This window comes from Prionailurus viverrinus, chromosome C2 (assembly GCF_022837055.1).
Source record: "Prionailurus viverrinus isolate Anna chromosome C2, UM_Priviv_1.0, whole genome shotgun sequence".
Classification (NCBI taxonomy): Eukaryota; Metazoa; Chordata; class Mammalia; order Carnivora; family Felidae; genus Prionailurus; species Prionailurus viverrinus.
In genome coordinates, this window is record NC_062569.1 from 53897883 (window position 1) to 53918939 (window position 21057).

General features: G+C 40.5%; 1 protein-coding gene across 8 annotated transcripts in view; it reads left to right on the top strand.

The window, feature by feature from the left end:
- Positions 1–21057, top strand: part of SCHIP1 (schwannomin interacting protein 1) — a 581848-nt gene that overhangs the window by 520394 nt on the left and 40397 nt on the right. The window contains exon 1 of one of the 8 annotated variants that reach the window (XM_047875745.1): positions 8017–8307. The exons of 6 other annotated variants lie outside the window; for them this stretch is intronic. In XM_047875745.1, the coding sequence (XP_047731701.1) occupies positions 8278–8307 (30 nt within the window). In that variant the 5' untranslated portion in view covers positions 8017–8277. Of the gene's footprint in view, positions 1–8016; positions 8308–20030; positions 20360–21057 lie in introns of those variants that run through there. One more of the 8 variants, XM_047875744.1, reaches the window with a different exon arrangement.

Here is a 21057-nt window from a genome sequence, read left to right on the forward strand (position 1 = left end):
GTTAGAGTCAGGCATATCTGTTGGGCACATACCCTCATCAAGCCTAATAGGTAGATTATGCGGTGCCAGGTGAATGGCAGATACATCAGGTGAGCAGGTCTGGTTCTAGAGAGATGACCTCTGAGAAGTTTGCACACTCTGCCTTTTCGTGTCTATCTCTTATGAGAAATGTGAGCAATTGCTATATATTGTCAGTAGGTCAATCTGGAAATAAATTTCTTGTTATTTTGCTTTCAAGCGTTTAGGTATATTTAATGAAGAATATCAGAGATTGCAGCATAAGCTATTAAAAAGGACTGCTGCCATTTCTGACTACTTATCTATGTGAAACCAGATTCTCTTGATGTGGTGCAATCCAACAAAATAAATAAATGTAAAAATACAGTTGGAATAAGACTGTAAATGACTTCTATAAATTCTATTTTCAAATGTCTATGTACAACAAAGCCTCATGTTCTCAATGAAGGATATGATAAGTAAATATAAATTTGAACTAGAAGTTTTATGTTGATTAAAAACACTTCTATTATCTTGCATGGCAGTTTTCATTTTAAAAACAGATTCTAATACTTCAAGAAGAAAAGAAAAAGTGACAATCTTTGATTCACATTAATAATTTGCTCAGCAAAGTATTTTTTAATACCTGAAATAAAGGTATCCAGGGTCAGAATAGTCAAAACTTCTGAGTATATTAGTTTACAGTGGTTTGTAAGACTCTTAGATAAGTTTCTTATTTATGGTTTAAGGATAAAAAAATTATAACCCATCTCATTTTTATCCTTCTCTTACTTCTCATTTCTGGGCCCCAGGGCATGTGGGAATATCCTGATACCAAGCGTTCTCTCTATATATGAAAAATGACCTTGCTGCAACAGGGGCCTTCAAGTCCATTACAGATGCTCTATCCCAGAAGTCACAGACCAAATTAACATGCTCAAATCACAGTTCATTGAGTCAGTTTAAAATGCATATCAGAAAGCAAGGAAAAGGGGCCGCGCTGACATACATACAATATAGTGTAGGACTGCACTACCTGAATCTTAGGTTATACAGTATTTGTGTGTCCAGGCTTTCTGCCATGGCCACCTTCCCTACTGATGATAAGGTTAGGAAACTGAGTTGAGATTTGAGAAAGGAGGCCCAATTAGACTGAGGTATCTGCCAATGACATGCAACTTGCTTTATCAGAGAGAGACACAGGGGCAAGTCCCTCTGGCTTCCTCTGTAGCTTGCCCCCTCTTCTGATGAGCTGCTATGGATTATATTTGCATTTCTTAGGCAGAGGGTACATAGGGCCAGAATGGGAGTCACCAGTGCACAGTCAGCGTAAATCTAATGAATATTGAATGCCTCGGGTTATTTAGTGTGTTGTGAATATTAGGTGCTTCTTTAGTCTTTCTATTCCTTTCTATGACCTGCACACATGTTTGATCCATGTCTGACACATCCAGGCTACATATACTTACTTACTCACTGACACTTAACACATATGATGAATTCTGCCTCTGTCTGCTTGCTTACTCATTGTCTAAATCTAAACATCTTGCACATTTCACATATGTCTGACAAACTACTACATACTCATTATCCTTAACACCTCTTACAAGTTTCATTCATCCCATTTGTTTTTCTTGTTCTTCTATAGCATTAACTGAATATTCTCAAGTGATACAGCAAAACCCTCTACAAAATCTCTTGGAAAAGCTGTCCACCATATTGGTCCAGACTCTCTGATCCCACTCTGGCCTTCCCTGCCTTTCAGGTCTTAACCACCTGCTGCTCCTTTAAGGACCCCAAGATAACCACCCCCCCAACCTGTGCTCCTGCATCTTTCTCCATCTTCTTACTCAACACTGCTTCGTAACTTTGCTCATCATATCTTCAGGTCCACAGCTGAATGAAGAACCATCACGTGCTCCTGGTCCAACTCCAGGACCTGGCCCTTTGGATGATTTTTCACCCATTGTCTTCAATTTCTCCCTTCCCTCTAGCTCCTTCCCTGCTGAACACATAGATGTTCAGGTCTCCCCTGTCTTAAAAATCAGCCACAACCAAACCTCCCTGTTCCACTATACACTCAAGCTACTGCCCTAATGCTGTAATTCACCAACAAACTTCCTTACAAACTGCTTTCTACTCAGTCCCTCAACTTCTTAACCACTGATAACCTGGCTTTTATCCCAACACACTACTACTGAGATTATTCTCTCAAGAGTAACTGATGACTTCCTAATAGTCAGAACTAATGGCTTTTGGTGATATTTACCTTCCACCCTACTAGTCTTTTCCACTTCCCTCAAAAAAGTACTTGAAGCAATTTAGCTCTGCCAGCAAATCCCCTGGTGACCCCTCACTACATTGGATTTCATTTTCCTCTCACCCTGTCGACCACACTCCCTTCCCTTCCTCTTGCCCTCTAAATGTGGGCTTTGACCCAAGATTATTGTATTAGTTTTCTATTGCTGCTATAAAAATTTATCCCAACTTCATCAATACAAATAATTATCCTATAGTTCTGGAGGTCAGAAGTTCGCAAGTGGTCTCACTGGACTAAAATCAACGTGTCAGCAGGGCTATGCTCCTCCTTCTGGAGGCTCTAGGGGAGAATCTGTTTCGTTGCCTTTTCCCCTTCTAGAGGCCTCCCACACTCATGGACTTGTGAGCTCTTCCTCTGTCCTCAAAGCCAACAACACTGGCCGAGCCTTTCTCATACTGTCATCTCTGTTCCTTCCTCTTCTGCCTCCTCTTTTTACCTTAAGAACCCTTGTGGTGACACTGCGCTCATCTAGATAGCCAGGATAATCTCCCATCTCAAGGTTAGCTGATTATCAGCCTTAATTCCCCTTTCCCAGGTGGAGACTAGGACATAAATACTTTGGGAGGTCATTATTATGTTTACCACAGGGACATCTTTGTTTCTTACTAGTTCTTTCTCTACAGTCTCCCCCTTCATCTAATTTTCTGCAGCTTCAACTATCCTCTCCCTGCAAACACATCCCAAATTCTGTTTGCCTGACTTCTCTCCTGGGCCCCAGTTGCCTCCTGCACCTTCAGCTCAGAACTTCATGGTGAAAAATAAAAGAACTCATTACTGCAGCCCAATCCCCCAGAATCTGTTCCTCCTTCTGACTTCCCTGTTTCTTTGCACAGCACCAATTTTACTCCAGCCAGTGGTTGGTCTCAAAGCCTCATGACTCCTTGTCTTGTTCACTTCAACGTCAGATCAGTGGCTGGACGCATCGGTTCATTTTTCACAGTGTCTCATGCAAGCATCCCTTTGTCTCTTCTTTTCCATCCCCACTATGACCTCCATCCTTTAGGCGTCTCTTTTTTTTCTTGAGCTATTGTATTGCCTTTAATTAAGAGGGGGGGGAAATCCATTTCTGCTCCTCTCCTCAGTACCTAAGAGCTATTTTACATGTTATTCTCATTTCATCCTGTCAGCAACCCAATAATCAAGGAATCAACATCCTCCGTTGATAGATGAGGAAACGGAGTTCCAAGATAAATGAGGTGACTTTCTGAAGGTCATGATCATTTATATATTCATTTAAAAATATTTAAATGAATGAATAAATGAATTAAATGAGAGCTTATTATATGCCAGGTATTATTTCAGATGCTGGGGACATTAGCACTGAATAAACCAACCAAAATCCAAGTTCTAAGTAAACTTGCATTAGTCTACAAATAGAAAAGATAGGTATTCAAGAAGTGAACAACCAAACCAACAAGATTATTGCAGTCTCCTGGTTTACCCTAGCTAAGAGTTCTCTTCGTCTCTGAATTCCCAGTGAGCAAACACAAAATCTCTTTTAAGGATTTAATCATCAGTTGTTATATGCAGCCATCTATATGCTGCCTTATTTCTCATACCAATCTCCTTGAGGACAGAAACATGTCTTTACACGGCATAGAATAGCCATCTGTTTCAACTGCAAGGTTGTAAGAATCAAGGGAGATGTTGGAGAAAGTACTTTGTAAACTATGAAGCCATTTTCTAAGGTTCATTGTTGCAGGTGTTGCCGATTGTGTTTTTTGGGTGAACACAGAACATCAGGAGAGCATCAGGAGAACATCAGTTCTCCCTGATGTGGACAGAATTGATTTGCCTCATAATTCCTTTGCTTCCATTGCCCCTTCCATTGCAACTGAAAGCTTTATAAAATGTCTACCTGCTTTCCCAAAATTCCTAAGGAAAAGCTTGAAAATTTAAGACCGTGCTTAAGACAATGATTTCCTTTTTCATCTTCCCCACCCTCCATAACTTCATTTTTTTTCCTAAAATTTCGTTATGAACATTTTCCAACTGGATAGTTTTTAGGTGAATACCCGCTTATGCACCTTCCAGATTCTACAGGTAATGTTTTACTAAACTTGCTTTGTCACAGCTTTCCATCAAACTATCCCTCTACCTAGCCATCAGTTCCTCTAATTTATTTGATGCATTTCAAAGTTTCACTAAGCCTCCCTCTAAAAACTTAGCCTGCATATCATTAACTACAGTTCAATATTTGTTAAGCATATTTTTAAAGTTCTTTTGAGATAAATTTCACATACAATGAAATGCACAAATTTTAAATATATTATTCACTGAGTTTTGGCAAATGTACACACCTGTGTAAGCCAAGACCTTATCAAATCACATAGCTTGTGCCAGAAAATTCCTGATACCCCCCTCCAAGTCAGTCCCTGACCCCAGAAATTTGCTTTTGAAACTGTATGCTCCCATGACCTGTAGATGTGACTTTTTGTCATTACATTTACTACCCAAAAAATCTCTTTGATTCTGTTGCTAGTAACTGCCGAATTGAAAAAATACTTTTCTGGATTTATAGACACCACAATTTGCTCAATGGCAGAAAAGTAGCCCAGTCAGGAAATACTCTAATTTTTCCTCCTTTTAAACATACCTTTGATTCAAATTTAGGTAGAGCCATACTACAACCTTTTACCTTATGATAGATTTTTTTAAGTTTATTCATTTTCAGAGAGAGAGCGAAAGAAAGATAATGCAAGCAGGGGAGAGGCAGAAAGAGAGAATCCCAAGCATGCTTCACACCATCAGCATGGAGCCCTACTGGGGCTCGAACTCATGAACTGAGATTACAACCTGGGCCAAAATCAAGAGTCGGTTACTTCACCAACTGAACCACCCAGGCATTCCCCATTATGATAGATTTTGATTTCAAGGCCAACCTACATTGGCCCAAAGGGGTTTATTTCTCCAAATCTCGTGGGCCTTCATTTAGCATTGTTTAATAAGGACACATTCACAAGATATGAACCTAGAAAATCTGGAGGTTTGTTTTTCTTTGATGGCTTGTTGTTGTTTGAGGAGGAGGATTTATATTTTTGGGCATGTCACAACTTTCTTAGGCCTCAGTTTCCATATCTGGAAAATAACAGTGTATCTCATGAGGTCCTGTCCAAATCTGAAAACCAATACTTTTTATGGGAAGGAAAGTTGTAAAGACCTAAGAAGAAAAAAGAATCTCTCTGCTACATCGACCATACTTAAACAGTTCACAAATATTTTTTGATCCAAAAATAACAAATGTTACTGTAGTTTGGTAAGTTATTCTAGCTTAAATGTTCTTGGAACAGCTGGTTTCTGTTTAAAGTTTTTTGTACTAGCAAATCATAATTTAAATTGTAACACAGAGTCCTCTCCAATGAATGACTATAAAGGGAAGCTGCCTTGATATATTACTTTTTTTTTAATCTTGTTTATACCACTTGAGAGGGTTTTTTTGACAGGATTTGAGATACAATTGTCAGAAATTTGTTCTCCCCAGAGACACCTCTGAGTCACTTCCACTATTTATGGAACAGCAACTGTGAAGAGTGGGATCATGTTTAGGCTTTTTTTTTTTTTTTTTTTTAAACAACACATGATAAATGTCTTCAGGAGCTTATGTAATCTATCCCAGAGCCTTTAGTTTTCAGAAGAGAACAGAGTCCAGGAAGTGGCTTTTTGGGCCTTGTACAGCTTGAAAGCATGTTCCTGAGTCTTTAGGTCATAGATTGTCCGTGTAGTAACTTCAGTAAAGTGTTAACAGCCTTTGAAGTTAAAGCTGTTCTGTCTTGGAAAGTTGGGGTATGCCTTCTATATTAGGTATAGGATTTCCATTTCATCTTATTTGCTACCTTGCAAAAGGAACTTTTCACTATGGCCTACTTTTCCTTGCACATACATAGGCTTCCAGAACCTTCATCTAGGTAATTATATAGCAAGTGCTCCTCACAGACATCTCTGTCTCTGTCCTGGCTCAGTAGAAGGACAGAGTTTGGGATGAGGATGTACTGAATATTGTTTCCTTTCCCTGAAAAGTTTCTATTCTCTTTTCTTTATCCTACATTTAAGAAGATTCATGATCTAGCTCAGGCTTCTGCTTCATTCATCAACCTTTCGTTGTGCCTCCTGCCAGTGAACAGGTCTAAAGAATCCTGCCCATGTCACATGGCCTGTCTTTCTCCATATTCTACAGAGAAGGGCTGTGACCTTCTGCAGGGTACCTCTCCAGAGTACCAGAGTATCCAGAGTACTGGGTTCATTGGAACCCAGTGAGCCCTGTGCTGAAATGCAAACCTGTGAGATCATCACTTGGGCCTTCCCTGCTGCCTTCTCATTCCCCTAAGTAGGATGCTGAAGCCGTGCATGTGAGTGTTTCACTGGAGTTGAACTCAGGTAGCAAACTTTTCTCCTATGTGAATCTCAAGTAGCAAAAATTAAGAATATTTATTTTAAAAAACGTTTTTTTTCTCTTCCCAAACAACAGAGGCACTGTTACAAAATTATAAATATATCACCATATATTCCTAACACACATTCCTACCCTTCCTTAAGACAGGGATTGAGGTGAAAACTTGTCAAACATGTTGATTTCATTCCTCAGGCAAAAAGTACTTGTTTTTCTCTGTCAGTAACATAATGAAAACTGCATGGTTACTAGTAAGAGTTTTTGAGGAGGTAGATAGGTAGGTAAAAATTGCTTACGAATAATAACCCTATTGAATTTTTTTTTTAATTTGCTGATTTAAATTCAGTGAAGGTTTTATAGAGTACCATTTATGTGGTCGGGGCCATGTCATTAAGAAACAACAAAACAGATTGCATATGGCAGCTGAATAATATAGATAAGGAAATTTTATTTTATTGTTTACTCTCTTAATTTTCTGTAATTAAATTAGCTTCAAGAATTTACAGGCCTGGTTGTTTCTTTTTACATATCCTAAAATCCCAGGATGACCCTGACGTACTTCAGAAATTGTTTCCCTTTTTTTCCCCAGAAACATGTATTTCCTCTGAGTACTATCTGCAAGCCTAGAATTCTTTCCATTACGGCCTCTTAGGTAGAATGGCCTGTTTCTAGGATCATATCTCCTGTATTGGGGATATCTATATATTCAAGTCACGGCATTGGGTTATATAGTTTAGTTTCATTTTCACAAAATGAATGAATTATAGTGACTTTGATACTTGAATCAGCCCTCTCCCTAAAATTTTTTTTTAGAAATAAATATTTCATTCGATTTCTGTTTGACTTAAAAAGCAGCTAAGAGCCAGTAAGAAGTGGGGAATCAACAGAATTACAAAATGCCATTTTTTAAATGAGTGAAGACCCTCCTTTTAGTTCTAAAGTTGACAAACACTTTCAAAAACTCAACACAGAAAACATCCCTTCAGTGTCAATATGCAGAATGGATTGTTTTCCCCTTTGCATGTTAAAAGTTCCGAAATAATCCTTAAGGCCTCTTTTTCATAGCACCACGCAAGCAGCATCCGAGGGCTGGAAGGATGATGCCGGAGGTTAGAAATGTTCAACTGCAACATTGATTTGTGTCTGTCTCTCTCCCTCTCCCTCGCTGGCCTTTTTCCCTTTAATGAGGACTAGAATGTTTCCACATCAGTTAACTGCCTTCATAAAGCACCAGAAGGTCACACCAGCCCCAGACTGATCCTTTTCTTTGTGCCTATAATATAATTGGCTGATTGTGCCAGCGATGAGCGCGCCCCCTCCCCCAGCCCAGTCCTAGCTCCATGTTTGTGAGCCTGACTGCTGGTTTCCGAGGAGAGCGGCTCGGCTCGCTGCGCGCTTCCCGGCACAGGCAGTGCCACTGCGCAGGTTGATCAGCGAAACAGCATCCATTTTAATCTGCGGGGAGCCCCTGCCTTCCCAGGGCGTTCTCTCCGCCAGTGGATGCTCCGCGCTTTGCCTCGGCACCCTCACTGAGCAGTCCTGCTTTGGGGTCTGTGCCCTAGGATGCACTGAGATGGTACATCAGGAGAACTGTTCGTATCAGGTAAGATTTAAAGCCTGATTGCGAGGCCGGAATCCTTTGGGAGAGGAGGCCTTCCTCTTCCAAAGCAGCAGGTTGCCTCTTTCCGGATTTTCAAGGGATTTTGCCATTCCCCACTCCTGGCCTTCATCGCATACAGTATCTGAATTGTAATTAGGTTTTCTGGGGAGTAATGGGGCAGAAAACAGTGCTTCCTTGGCCTTTAAAGCATATTGTGAAATCCACTGAGGTGATCTGTGCTTTGCACATTCTCTATGTCTGTGCAAAGAAGAGGAACTGCTGTAAACTGTAATTGAATTTAAGGGGCTTCACAGAGAGAAAAGCTGGTCACAGTTCACTAGGGTAACATTGCAAAATACGGTTTTTGCTCATTGCATAGGATGTGAATTGCTTTGCATCCAGTTTTTAGTATTGTCTTTAAGGAAATTATATAAATACGAAGTAGTAATTGATGATCTGAGAAATTTTCAAAAACCAGCCAGCATGCACTTGATGTTTAAAGTTGCACTTGTTATGTCTTTCCAAACTTATTTTTACATGCATGTTATTTTAAATGGCTAGTAAATAAGAATTAAGGTGCCGACATGCATAAAAAACTCCACAGAGAAAATTTTTCAGGATTACATATTCACCTTTGTGCTAACTTGCTACGTAAAGTTTTGAATTAAACACTTAGACAATTTCAGAAGACCAGTCCTAGAGTGTTAATAACTCCTTCCCTGCAACTTGGCCTGTCAAGGCAGCATTGAAAGTGTCTTCCTTGTAAGCAGACAACGAGAATGTTCCCAGAGTGACTGCTCTTTGCAGCAGCAGGCATGGCTAATCCAAGTCCAGGATAGTTAATGTTGGGGTATTACCCAACTGACCGAGTTCAGAAGCTCTAAGAGACCAATTCTTTAACTTAACAATGCCTCTTCCTTGTGTGAGGTAGGTTACCTGAGACAAGCAGGTGTTTCTCATTAGGTCAGATTTCCCACAGGTAAATGTATGCAGGCAGACTCGTACATTTCACAAGCCTCAAGCCGGTGGTTTCTCAGCTAAGTGTGCCTATACAATATATTCATACACCTTTTTCTCTGCTTAATAATTAGAATTGTGTAATTATGGGCTTTTTTTATTGTATTTTCATTTCATAGTACATTTAAGTCACAGACCCTAAATATCGAGATATGTGCTTAGCAGGAATTCTTCCCAGGAGCAAGGGAAGATGCTGAGGAAACGGCCAAAACTTCACTTAGACACAATACCGAGTTTGGGAATGGAGAATGTCAAACATCCATGGAGAGCTTAACCTACTTATGGCATGGCTCCAGGTGACTAAATTACTATCATAATTAAAATCATTTTTCTTCTCTCTTTTCAGAGAAGCTATATAATTTAATTTTTGAAAGGCAAGCGGCTATAAGATTATTCCCTATACCTTTTCATTCAGTTGATCATGAAATCCCTGGTTTTATAGGTCAAAAACTGGTCAACTATCAGCAGTTTCACCTGAAGAGAAAGGATTTTGTTAGCCAACTGCTCCTGAAAGAAGACAAATTGATTTTATTTTACTTGAACTATGACATGTAACACTGTCATTGTGTGTTTAATAGTTTTGAAGTATTTATTGCTTATTTTCATAATAAAAGTAAGTGTATTGGTCAGATAATAATAGTAGATTCTGCATCTTCATGGGGTTTTGGAGTAGAGCCACCTTCATGTGTATGTTCTTTTGAAACACCCTCCCTTTATGCGTAAGTCAGTAAAAATGAAAACATTAACCGTGAAGCCAAGTCTCGATCCACTTGGAAATCTTAGTTTTAGAACCCACCTGGCACCACATGTGATTGGATTCAGAAAAGACAGGTTCTCTAAGTCCTTAGCTTGATTGTCATAGTCACTGATAATACCGACAGTAGGATGTTTTTCAGAAACCTGCCCCTTTTTGGATGAAAGCTTATTTATTTATTTGTTTTTATTTTTTTAATTTACTTTTTTATTTTCTAATTTACATCCAAGTTGGTTAGCATATAGTGCTATAATGATTTCAGGAGTAGATTCTTTATTTGTTTTTAAGGATAAAAACGCAGCGACTAAAGCAAGTTCCTTAGGGTAGCATTTTTACTGAGTAAGACTAAGTTATTTGTAGGACTGATTCCTTTCTTCCCGCAAATGTATACCAGCATTTCTCAATGGAGAGTCCATGAATGGGGAACTTCAGGGGCCATTCCCCCAAAATTACATCCACATTTTGGTGCATATGTCTAGGTGTATATTATTATTACTATTATTATTATCATCATCCTCAGAGCATAATGGCCTCCTAACTGCTCTTACCCTTGTCCACACCCCACAGTAGTCTCATTTTCAACACAGTATCCAGAATGATCTATGAAAACCTAAATCAAAGCATGTCAGTCATCTCAGATTCTCCTCCTCACAGTAAACCCCACATCCTCCCAGGTCTTTGGCCCTCTGGGCCTTGCATCAATTTGCCTCTGATTCCTCTTGGACTCTCCACATTGTCCCTTCCTTTCACTCCCCTCCCACTGTGCCAGCCTTGCCTTGTACTTGCTGTCCCTTCTGCTGGTTGTGCTTCCCCCAGGTAGGGTTGCCAGATTTAGCAAATGATCTGCAGTGTTTGGAACATGCTTATACTAAAAAATCGTTCTCTGTGTATCTGAAATTCCAGTTCACCTTGGCATCCTGTGTCAGTAACTGCTTTCTCACTTTCTTCAGGTCTTTGCTCAAACGTCACCTTCTTGGGAAGGCCTTCTCTGGACTTCCTGTGTCAATTTCCAACTCCCCGGTTCTATCCCAATGTTTCTATTACACTTCCCTAATTTACTTTTTTACTTGGCATTCATCACCATCTATCAGAGTTCATATTTTGTATGGTTCTCTATTTTCTGTCTCCCTCACTTTATGTAAGCTCCATGAGGGCAGGGATTTTTACATTTATATCCATCTGTTTTCCCAGTGCTTAGAACAAACCCTCAAGTAACATGGATGGATGTGCTTACTCTATATAAAATTGACTAAGAAAAAAGGCATGTAAACATACTGTGGCATCGTGGTTTCTTATATTTTGGTAGCCACTGGGATGACTTTCTGTCTTCCCCTATCCACCCTTCCCTCCCCCCACCCCACACACACCATTAACCTGCACTGTTTTCATTGTCTGTGGGTCAGATAATCCTTTTGTTTCTTGTTAGTTTTCTCATCTATGAAATGGGATTTTTCCCTAGTTATTATCCTGGTATGGGAGCTGGCAGGTTCCTGTCAGAGGCCACCTTTCTGCATAAATAAGTCAGTTACCATGAATTAAGAGCAACCTTCTTCTGACGCACACCAGGGGCCCAGTGACAATTGTAAAGCAGCCGAGGAAAACCATGTATCACTTCATTTCCCAATTATTTGTTGCCAATGTATGGATGTAGAAGTGATTGATTGCTTTTTCAAATAGAGGGTTATTTTGAAAAAGAGTTTCACTGCTACCACGAGCTTGAAAACCTCTGTTTGAAGTGTTTGGACGCACTGTGCTTTGAACAAGTGAACCCAAGGACAGATGCTCAGAGAGCAATTCTCAGGCAGAATTTTTTATGGTTGTTTCGTTTTTAAAGGTTCTCACATTGTCATCATCTCCGTGTACTTCCCCCTCATAGGATTTACATTCGCCAAGAGGTTACTGAGGCATGTGTTGTCATTTTCAGTTGTAGCCGTGTTAAAAGATAGAGCTATCGACCTCCATTTTCCAGTCTTGGGAGGAAGCCAATCTCTTCAGGAAAGAACCTTGCCCACAGCTTCAGGCCTGGCAGCCTTCAAGAGGCCAGATTTTTCTAAATGGTCTCTGAGAGGAAGCTTTGAAATTTTGTTAACTTGAAAGCACAAGTTTAGGTCAAAGGGTCCATTTTGCTTAAAAGCTCCTAAATATTTTCTTCTCTTTCCCTGCAGTTTGTTTTTGGAATTAGTGTGGATATAAAAACAATGACATGCTTTTATCCCTTTCTTCCCATTGCTTAAATTCCCTACGACCTCAGATATAGATCACGCCCTCACATTCTTAGCTACTATGGGAATGAAGGCTTGAAAGAAAGAAAGGAAAATGGCATGTGAATGACTCTCATCTCTTTCCTCCCTCGGGTACATAAAGAGACTCTTCTTCAAACACACACCTGGTCTTGAGGAAGCACAATAGAAATCTTTAATGTTCCCTCCTTTTCCTTAGGATAATTCCAGACCCCTTTGCATGGCATTCAAGACCTCACTGTGATCTGAACCCCTGGCAGAAACACTCCTCCCTCTAAATGCTACACTCGTGCCCCCATATTGCCATTAGTACTCGTGCTTTGCTGCGGTACCTCAGCCCAGAATGTCTCCCACCCACATACCACCTGCTTCTACCTACTGCAGGTTGATGCAACTCTCAAGGCTTACATGCCACCTCCTTTGGGAAGCTTCACCCTCTCTTCCCCCACTGACAATGTCTCCTTCTCAGGGCACTTTGTTTTTTCTTCTAACAGAACCAACCCATTTACAGCTAGTGATATACAAGTCTGTCTCCCCCATTAGACAACAGGCTTTTTGAAAACAAGGACCTTATTTCATTTTTAAATTTGTTTTAAGTTTATTTATTTATTTTTGAGGGAGGCAGAGAGAGTATAAGCAGGGGAGGGGCAGAGAGAGAGGGAGAATCTCAAGCTGTCAGCACAGAGCCCAGCATGGGGCTTGAACTTGTGAACCGTGAGATCATGATCTGAGCCAAAATCAAGAGTCGGCCGCTTAACCAACTGAGCCACCCAGGTGCCCCGGGACCTTGTTTTAATTCCCTACTGTACACGTGGCATACGTGTTCAATAAATGTCTGTTGGATTGAATTACATTTTCCACATTTGGTGCTGTACTGAGTCCCCAGGATGAGAACTACCCATGCTAATACCAGAGAGAAGCTCAGATCTGTGCATTGCAACAGGGAGTTGGTGAAGCTGACCGCAGCACCCCTAGTCTCTGGCTTGTGAACCTCTTGAACAGTTGCCAGCGTTTCAAACATCCCACGTGCCAAAAAAGGGGGAGGTAGTGCAAAGAATAAAATAAATGAGACAGACATCCCAGCCTCCCCAGAGATGATGCATTAAGAAGATACCTATCTGGGGCGCCTGGGTGGCGCAGTCGGTTAAGCGTCCGACTTCAGCCAGGTCACGATCTCGCGGTCCGGGAGTTCGAGCCCCGCGTCAGGCTCTGGGCTGATGGCTCAGAGCCTGGAGCCTGTTTCCGATTCTGTGTCTCCCTCTCTCTCTGCCCCTCCCCTGTTCATGCTCTGTCTCTCTCTGTCTCAAAAATAAATAAACGTTAAAAAAAAAAAAATTTAAAAAAAAAAAAAAAAAAGAAGATACCTATCTACCTATTTCTCTTTCACCCCCAAAATCTTCCCAAGGTGAACTTCATGGTCTTTCCCCAAGCACTTTTTCAAAATAACGTGTGGTCAGTCGAGGCAAGTACTTATCCCCCAAGCCCCCTTTCTTAATAAATCAAATTTTGCAGTGAATCTTTTTACCGTATAGAGGAGTAGTTTTACTGCCTCCTGAAACACGAAATTTTTCTTGGACAAAACATTTCAGTCCAGTTGAAGTGTCATACCCAGCACATAAGATAAAAGATGCCCTGTATTGATTCCAAATGATAAAATTAGGGAGTATATCAATTTAAGTAGTACATCAAGATATTTTTTAAATTCTTGCTGGAGAAAGTAGTAAACATGCCAAGATTCTAGTGGGTTATTTAATAGTTAACAAAGGAAAGGAAATATATTCTATCCCTGTTGACATCAGGCCAAGTGAGGGCTCATTTCCCAATCCCTTCTTCCTGTGAATGAGAAAACAAGATATCAAATTTGAGTTCATTTAAGATTCCACCCAGTTTAAGCCTGGTTTCATCCACAGCCAGGAAGAAAAATATATTGACCTAATGGAAAGGGGAATTTCAAAGCATTTTAGTGCATTATTTAATACAGGCTTTTAAAAATAAGTGCAATGAAACAATTCTTAAGTTCATAGCTTTTTTTTAATTGGAAAAAGATTTTCCCATAGTTAATAGCGTTGAAGAATACTTCATCTGCATTATTTTGCCTGGTTGATGTATAGTTGTGTTTTTCTGACGATGCGGTCACATATATATCCCCTTAATTTAAGAAAATAATTCTGGATATAAATTTATCTGTACTTGTTTTTAGCCAAGATATCTGAAAATCTAATTTATATGTTTTACCACAAAAGGAGCACAGTGATAAGTGCCCAAATGGAAGAAAAAAAAAAGTCATTTCAACAGAGTTTCATTATGGGCCTGATCTGAAATAGAAATTTAGTACAATACATCATTCCTATTTAAAGTAGCACTTGGGGCTTCAAATACCATGATTCAGACACCAAGTAATTTTAAGAAATAAATATGCAACACATTTCAAGATGGACATCTAGTATTTTCTCTTGGAAAGGGGATGCAATGAAGGATGGGAAGGAAATGGGAACGTCTCTATGGTAAATATCAGTGCACGGATGATTTTTGGAGAGTAGAGACCCTACATTCTCTCACACACACAAATACACATAATCTTGGGTGACTAATCACAATTTCACATGCAGAAATTCAACATTAATAGAGCCATATCCTATTATTTAGTTATATCCTCCATCCCAAGGGAAAATTTGAAATCCTGATATACTTACTATTCCCCGTGCAGTAAATAGAAGCATCAGAAACTATCAAACTTCCTGAAATAGTAAGTACTTTGACACAACTACTTGAATTCAGAGGGAAACATCAGAGTGGCCTGTGACAGTTAACCTAAGAGAGAGCCATTAATGGGGTAAAAATGCTAAGAACACGGAGAAAAGAGGGCATTGTCCTGGTCCTCCTTGGAAACGTGCAGTGGCCATCAAAGTGAGTGCAGTTGAGTTTCTTGTGCTCAGGTTTTCAGTTGAGCAGGGAGATTTATGTCTGTGGCCCTCAGTCTTTCAGATATGGGTAAACGCCTGACACTCTGCCAACACATTCACCTCCTCCACCCCACTCCCAATGCTGTCATTTTAATTTTTTTAACCCGCACTAAAAAGTCCATTTAAAAATTGCCTGCATATTTTTATAGCTTATCTAGCTATCAGAATACCTTAATGGAAAGCAAAGCAAATTTAGATGAACTTTGCACAGAAGAAAAAAATAGTTAATTTGCAAAGAGATGATAAATTAGGCATCAGTTTGTATAGCACATGGAGTTTGGATTTTAAGGTGGAAGAGAATGCAGTGGGATGCTGAAGGGTTAATCAGGATGAACTAGAGTTTCTATCTATGAATAGGAAAATCTTTTGACAGCACGTGAGTGATTTCCCAGTAATGTGGTCAGTGTTTTCAGAATCGATCATTTCCACCACTGGCCGATAATGATCATTTAAAAGCATTAGCTCACGTGACCAGTTCAGATGTGGCTTGACAGGAAACTTCAAGTTCTAGTCCTTGAATTTCAGGGCATTGGGTGAGAAGAGACCCTTTCAAGCTCAGGGATTATAAGTAGCTGTGTGTACACTTTTTAAAGGAAAATATTAGTAGCATCTGGGCCTATGTTATGTCAGCACAGTTCATTTTAGAGAGGTCAGCATTAGAGGAAAGAACCAGAGGAAATTATCTGTGGGAAGGATGCTGGGGGCTATTATCCCTTTGTTTGCATAGCTACTATAGAACCACCAAACATTATACTCAGCTCAAATCTTCCAAGGTGGTCTTTCGTTTTGGTTTTTCCTTTCCTCTACTCATTTGGACCTCTTGGAAGTAAAATTAATTACAGTTTGATCCCAAGCATCTAAAGTCAGGGTCTTGCCACCATGTCTGGCAATATGGTCTGAAATAGATAATAGCTTATAAAGAATTGTTTTCAAGGTCTGAAGCTGGGCTTCTGAAATTGAAGGTGCATTCAAAATTCCTAGACTCTTAAAAATGAAATTTCTGATTTCAGTAAGTCTGGGGTGGGATCTGAGAGCTTGCATTTCCAGTCAGCTCCCAGGTGATGCAAATGCTGTCGTCAGAAAGACACACGTTGAGTAGCAAAACTCTCAAAAACACCAAAGATCAGACCCCATGGTAGGAAAATACCTTATATTCAAGATGACCCAAGCCATTCAGATAATGGTGGTACAGCTTCTTCTGGAAAGGGTCTAAGTTGTGAACCTATGTGCTGAGCACTCCTTGAGGAGGGGGTGCAAAGTAAATTCACAAGTGGGGCCCGCCAAGCTCTTGCATCCATGTTTCAGGGGAGATGTTCTATCACTTTTCTCTATATAGTGCTTATTAGACAACTACTTATGACAAGAAGAGGTACAGGGGTTAGGGAAAGGGAGTGGTCTTTCATACTTGTTACTGTTGTTTGGCTGGGAAATTTCCATCTTGGATTTTGAGGTGACCTTCTCCAAAAGATGGTACGGTAACAGTATGTATGTATACATGTATATGTATCTATGTGGTCAGTATATTAGTGTATATATATTAATTTGAATATAGATAGTTAATGGTGAGAGTTTAGTCATTTTAACTAAATGTATAAACCCACCGGTTAAAATTAAAATAAAAAGATATTAGTAATTAGGCTTATAGTTTTATGTATTTTGCTCAGTCTTGTAAATTTTAATGTTTTCAATGTTGATTTATTTTTGAGAGAGAGAGAGCAGGGGTCGGGCAGAGAGAGAAGAGGACAGAGCATCTAAAGCAGGCTCTGCACTGACAAGCATTGAGCACGATGCGGGGCTTGAACTCACAAATCATGAGGTCATGACCTGAGCTGAAGTCATATGCTAAACCAACTGAGCTACCCAGGTGCCCTCTAGGTTTTTATAATTTCATCCATGTTAACTTTTTTTTTTTTTTTTGATGGGGGTGGCCTGTGCATGGGAGGGGCGAAGGGAGATGGAGAGAGACAATCTTAAGCAGGCTCCACACCCAGGGCAGAGCCAGATGCAGGGCTCAGTCTCAAAACCATGAGATCATGACCTGAGCCAGAATCAAGAGTCAGATGTTTAACCAACTGAGCCACCCAGGCAGGCTCCCCCTGTTAACTCAGCTAAGTGGACTGGGATGCTGACTAACCTAGGCAAGAGATTGAAATTCCTGAAATTTGTGGTAGTCCCTGTCTTTGAATCCAACAAGACCTACTTTTATCTTTTGAACATGTGTGATTTCCACAGAAGAGTTCAGTTGAAAAGCACTAATAGGAACTGTTAATGTTTCCTACTGTGGGGCATTTAGAGGAAACATTTAAAAAAAAATTTTTTTTTAATGTTTATTCTTGAGAGAGAAACAGAGTGTGAGCAGGAGAGGGGCTGAGAGAAAGAAGGAGGCACAGAATCTGAAGCAGGCTCCAGATTGCTGTCCAGCTGTCAGCACAGAGCCCAACACGGGGCTCCAACTCATGAACGCTTAACCAACTGAGCCACCCAGGTGCCCCTAGAGGAAACATTTTAAGTAATACATACATTTCTCCTCTCTTCATGTATTTATTCAACAGCCTTTCACTGTCCACTTAACATATGTAAGGAGTTGTCTAGATGCTGTGGGGAAAACAAGATGAATAAACAGAAATCCCCGCCCCCTTAGAAAAAGGCTTGAAACCGTAACAGCTGTTGGAAAGAAGTCACAGTAGCGCTAAAAACACCATGGTAAACTAGAAAGGAAAAGTCGTCATACAGCACGTTAGGGCATGACCATCAGTGAGGGAGCTTTTATTTCATTTCTTGAAAGTCTCATTATCAGGGGATAGCAGTGACCCATGTGGGGGTGTTCACATATGTGATTTAGAAAACGTTTCAGTACGTGATATTATGAGTGCAACCAGAATCCTCTGTATTAAACCCTAATTTTTAAAAGCTGTGCCTGACTATTTTATTGTGTGCAGTTGTTTCTTACTGAGGCAGCCAGTAGAAGGTGGTATAGCACACCCATTTAGAAGTGGAGGGCCCAGGTTTCAATTGTGGCCTGGGCCATTGGCAAGCCGTCACGCCTCAGACAAGATACCTGACCTCACTCAGGTATGAAACACAGTTGATAATAATATCTACTCCAGAGGTTTACTGTGAGGATTAAAGACATATGTAAGAGACACGTGTAAAGTGCCTAGCACATAGCAACCCCTCCACAAAGGACAGCTATTGTTACTGTGTTAATATCTGTCATATAATAAGATGCATGCATGCTTCCTTCACTTTAACTAATCTCCTTTGGCAGGATTTAATCTACCCAGGGTCTTTGAAAGTAGAGCATTTTTACCCAGAGCCATAGGTTTGGAGAAATCTGCAATGTTGGGAACACCCACAGTGGGGTTGCACTTGGTGGCCAGCATTGCCTCCCAGGCCTGGAAGTTGTTCTGAGTTTCTTGTATGCACATAGTAGGACCCTTGTCCAGAGTGAGGGTCCTGGGGTCTGGAGGAGAGTAAGACAGGGTAGATCTCGACTGGGGAGAAGTTCTGCCCAAATGCAGGTGTGGCTCATGAGATACAACTTGTCATCGTACTGTCCAGTAAATGTGCAAGTCGTGCTCTTGGGAACTGGGTCAGGGAGATGAGGGGGGAGTAAAGGCAGGATTTGGATTTGAATCAGGGACTGCACAGGAAGGTGTTTGCCGTATAGGCATAGGGCTCCAGTAAATTACATTAAGACAGGTTTGTGCCACGAGTCTTCCACAAATTGATTTTTTTTTAACTCGTGGAGAGAAATAGACAACTCAGAGTGAGCATGTGAAGGCTTATGTTGCATGGCATTTTTGCTTTAGAACTTTGTTGTTAACAGCACTGGGGTTGGTCAGGAATTCATATTGGAAAATGTGTTGAGTAGGACAGTTGCTGCTTTCTGTCCAAGCATGTCAGAGTGTGAGATCGTTTGTTAAATGGAGGCTCGGCCTTTGAATTCTTCTTTGGCCCCTTTCTCCTGCAAACAGTAACCTTTTTTTTTTTTTAAATAGTGGGTATATTTTTAGTTTATGGTAGTAGTAATTGGATAATGATGAGTATGTGCTTGTGTGTGCACTTCCGTTTGTCCTCTTCTTGCAGCAAAACATCCTCCAGCTGTGGGCCTTTTCCATCTCTGTGCGTAAAGCCAGTTAAAAACCAAAAGCCATGGGAGAAGGGTAAAGAGAGCAGCAGAAAGGAACGTTCTCTTTTGTGAAAAAAGCCCGCCCCTGGCTGGATTTTAAAGAAAAGTTGATGGATCTTTTTCTCTTGCCTATATTGATAGAACAAAGCGCTGATTCTGAGGCAGAGGGGTCCTTCTCTGAGTTGGAAATAAATTTTATCCTTGTGCTGGGGCTACTACCCGAAGATGAGATTTTTATATCTGATTTTAAGAAATGATTGGCTATAGGAAAAAGGGGGGTGGTGGGGGTGGGAAGCAAACATCTGTCCTACAGGTTAGCCTTTAAATTATACTGTTTTCATTTTGTCACAGGATACCCGGCTTTTAACTCACTACTGAAGTCTGGGAGTCTGGGGTTTTTGCATCTATTTTTATCCCACACACTACCCTGGTTCAGAATAAGGTTGCTGGTTTCCTCTCAGGGCTGCCGTCCACACTCAGCCCTGAACTGGGGAGCTGGGGAGTTGAAGCAGCTTTTCCTTGATTGGGAGTAAGCATCGTGCTGTGGAGAGGAATCCGGGCGGGATCATTCAGGGGAAGGTGACAGTGAACGGTGGGGAAGGCTGGGCACTCCACAAGCTGAGTGTCAAGGCAGAGTGAGCCTCAGAAATAGCAGCTGCCCCTGTGCCAGAGCTCAGGACAGACCAGGGAGGCCGGCAGGGCGGTGTCTCTGGGACAGAGCAGGGGCAAGGACATGCACAGCCAAGCACAGACTCTTAGCTGGCCCTCCATGTCAGCATGAGCAGTAACCAGGGTACTGGGCAATTGGCACATCAGCCTATCAGAATTCATGGGAGGTTATTTCTTAAGTGAAATTCTAAAGAGTTAAAGGATGAATTTGGACAGTGATGGAGTGGATGACATCATCAGTCAAGAATCCCCATTGGATATGGAGGGGAATTATAAAAAGGTAAGGGGGGGGAGAGCTCTTTTGTTTGTAAACAATCAGACCATTTTTCTAACTGGGAGAAAGATCACCCTTGAGGAGTGGCCAAATTCCACACTCAGTGGCCATTGCCGTAATATATTCAGGAAAGCTAAATGCACAGAAGTGGATGCATTACATTGGGAGGGTGCTTCTTTCTGCCTTTCCCAGCTTGTGTTCATTAATATTCATTAATTCATAAACAGTAACTGGAATGCACATGTTACTCTGAAGTTGAAAAAATTCTATCATGCATTTAGTTGCTAGGTCGTCTTATTTATGTAAAAGAATCACTTTTAAAATTTTTGATGTATGTTGATAGTTTACTTGCAGTAAATAATTACTAGAATGTTTAACCTATCTTTCTAAGTTTGACTTTTTTAACAATGAAAAATATAGTTTTACTAAGAGAAGCGTGGGGTTTTGAAAAATTCATATAGTATCCGCTAATACTTTGCTAACCTTTTGTTTTGAAAGGCAGTAAATATATTTTTGGAATGTTTTATCTGGCAATTGTAATAACAGGCCTAAGTAAAAATAGCTTTAGTTACATGGGTGAGGTCATGAAATTAAACTACAAGTATATGCTTGTCTGTCCACAGAAGGCTGAACACATAGTATGTCCTTCCCCCTCATTATTGTCCACAAGTCAAGTGTAGGGTCACGACACAGCACAGTATGAA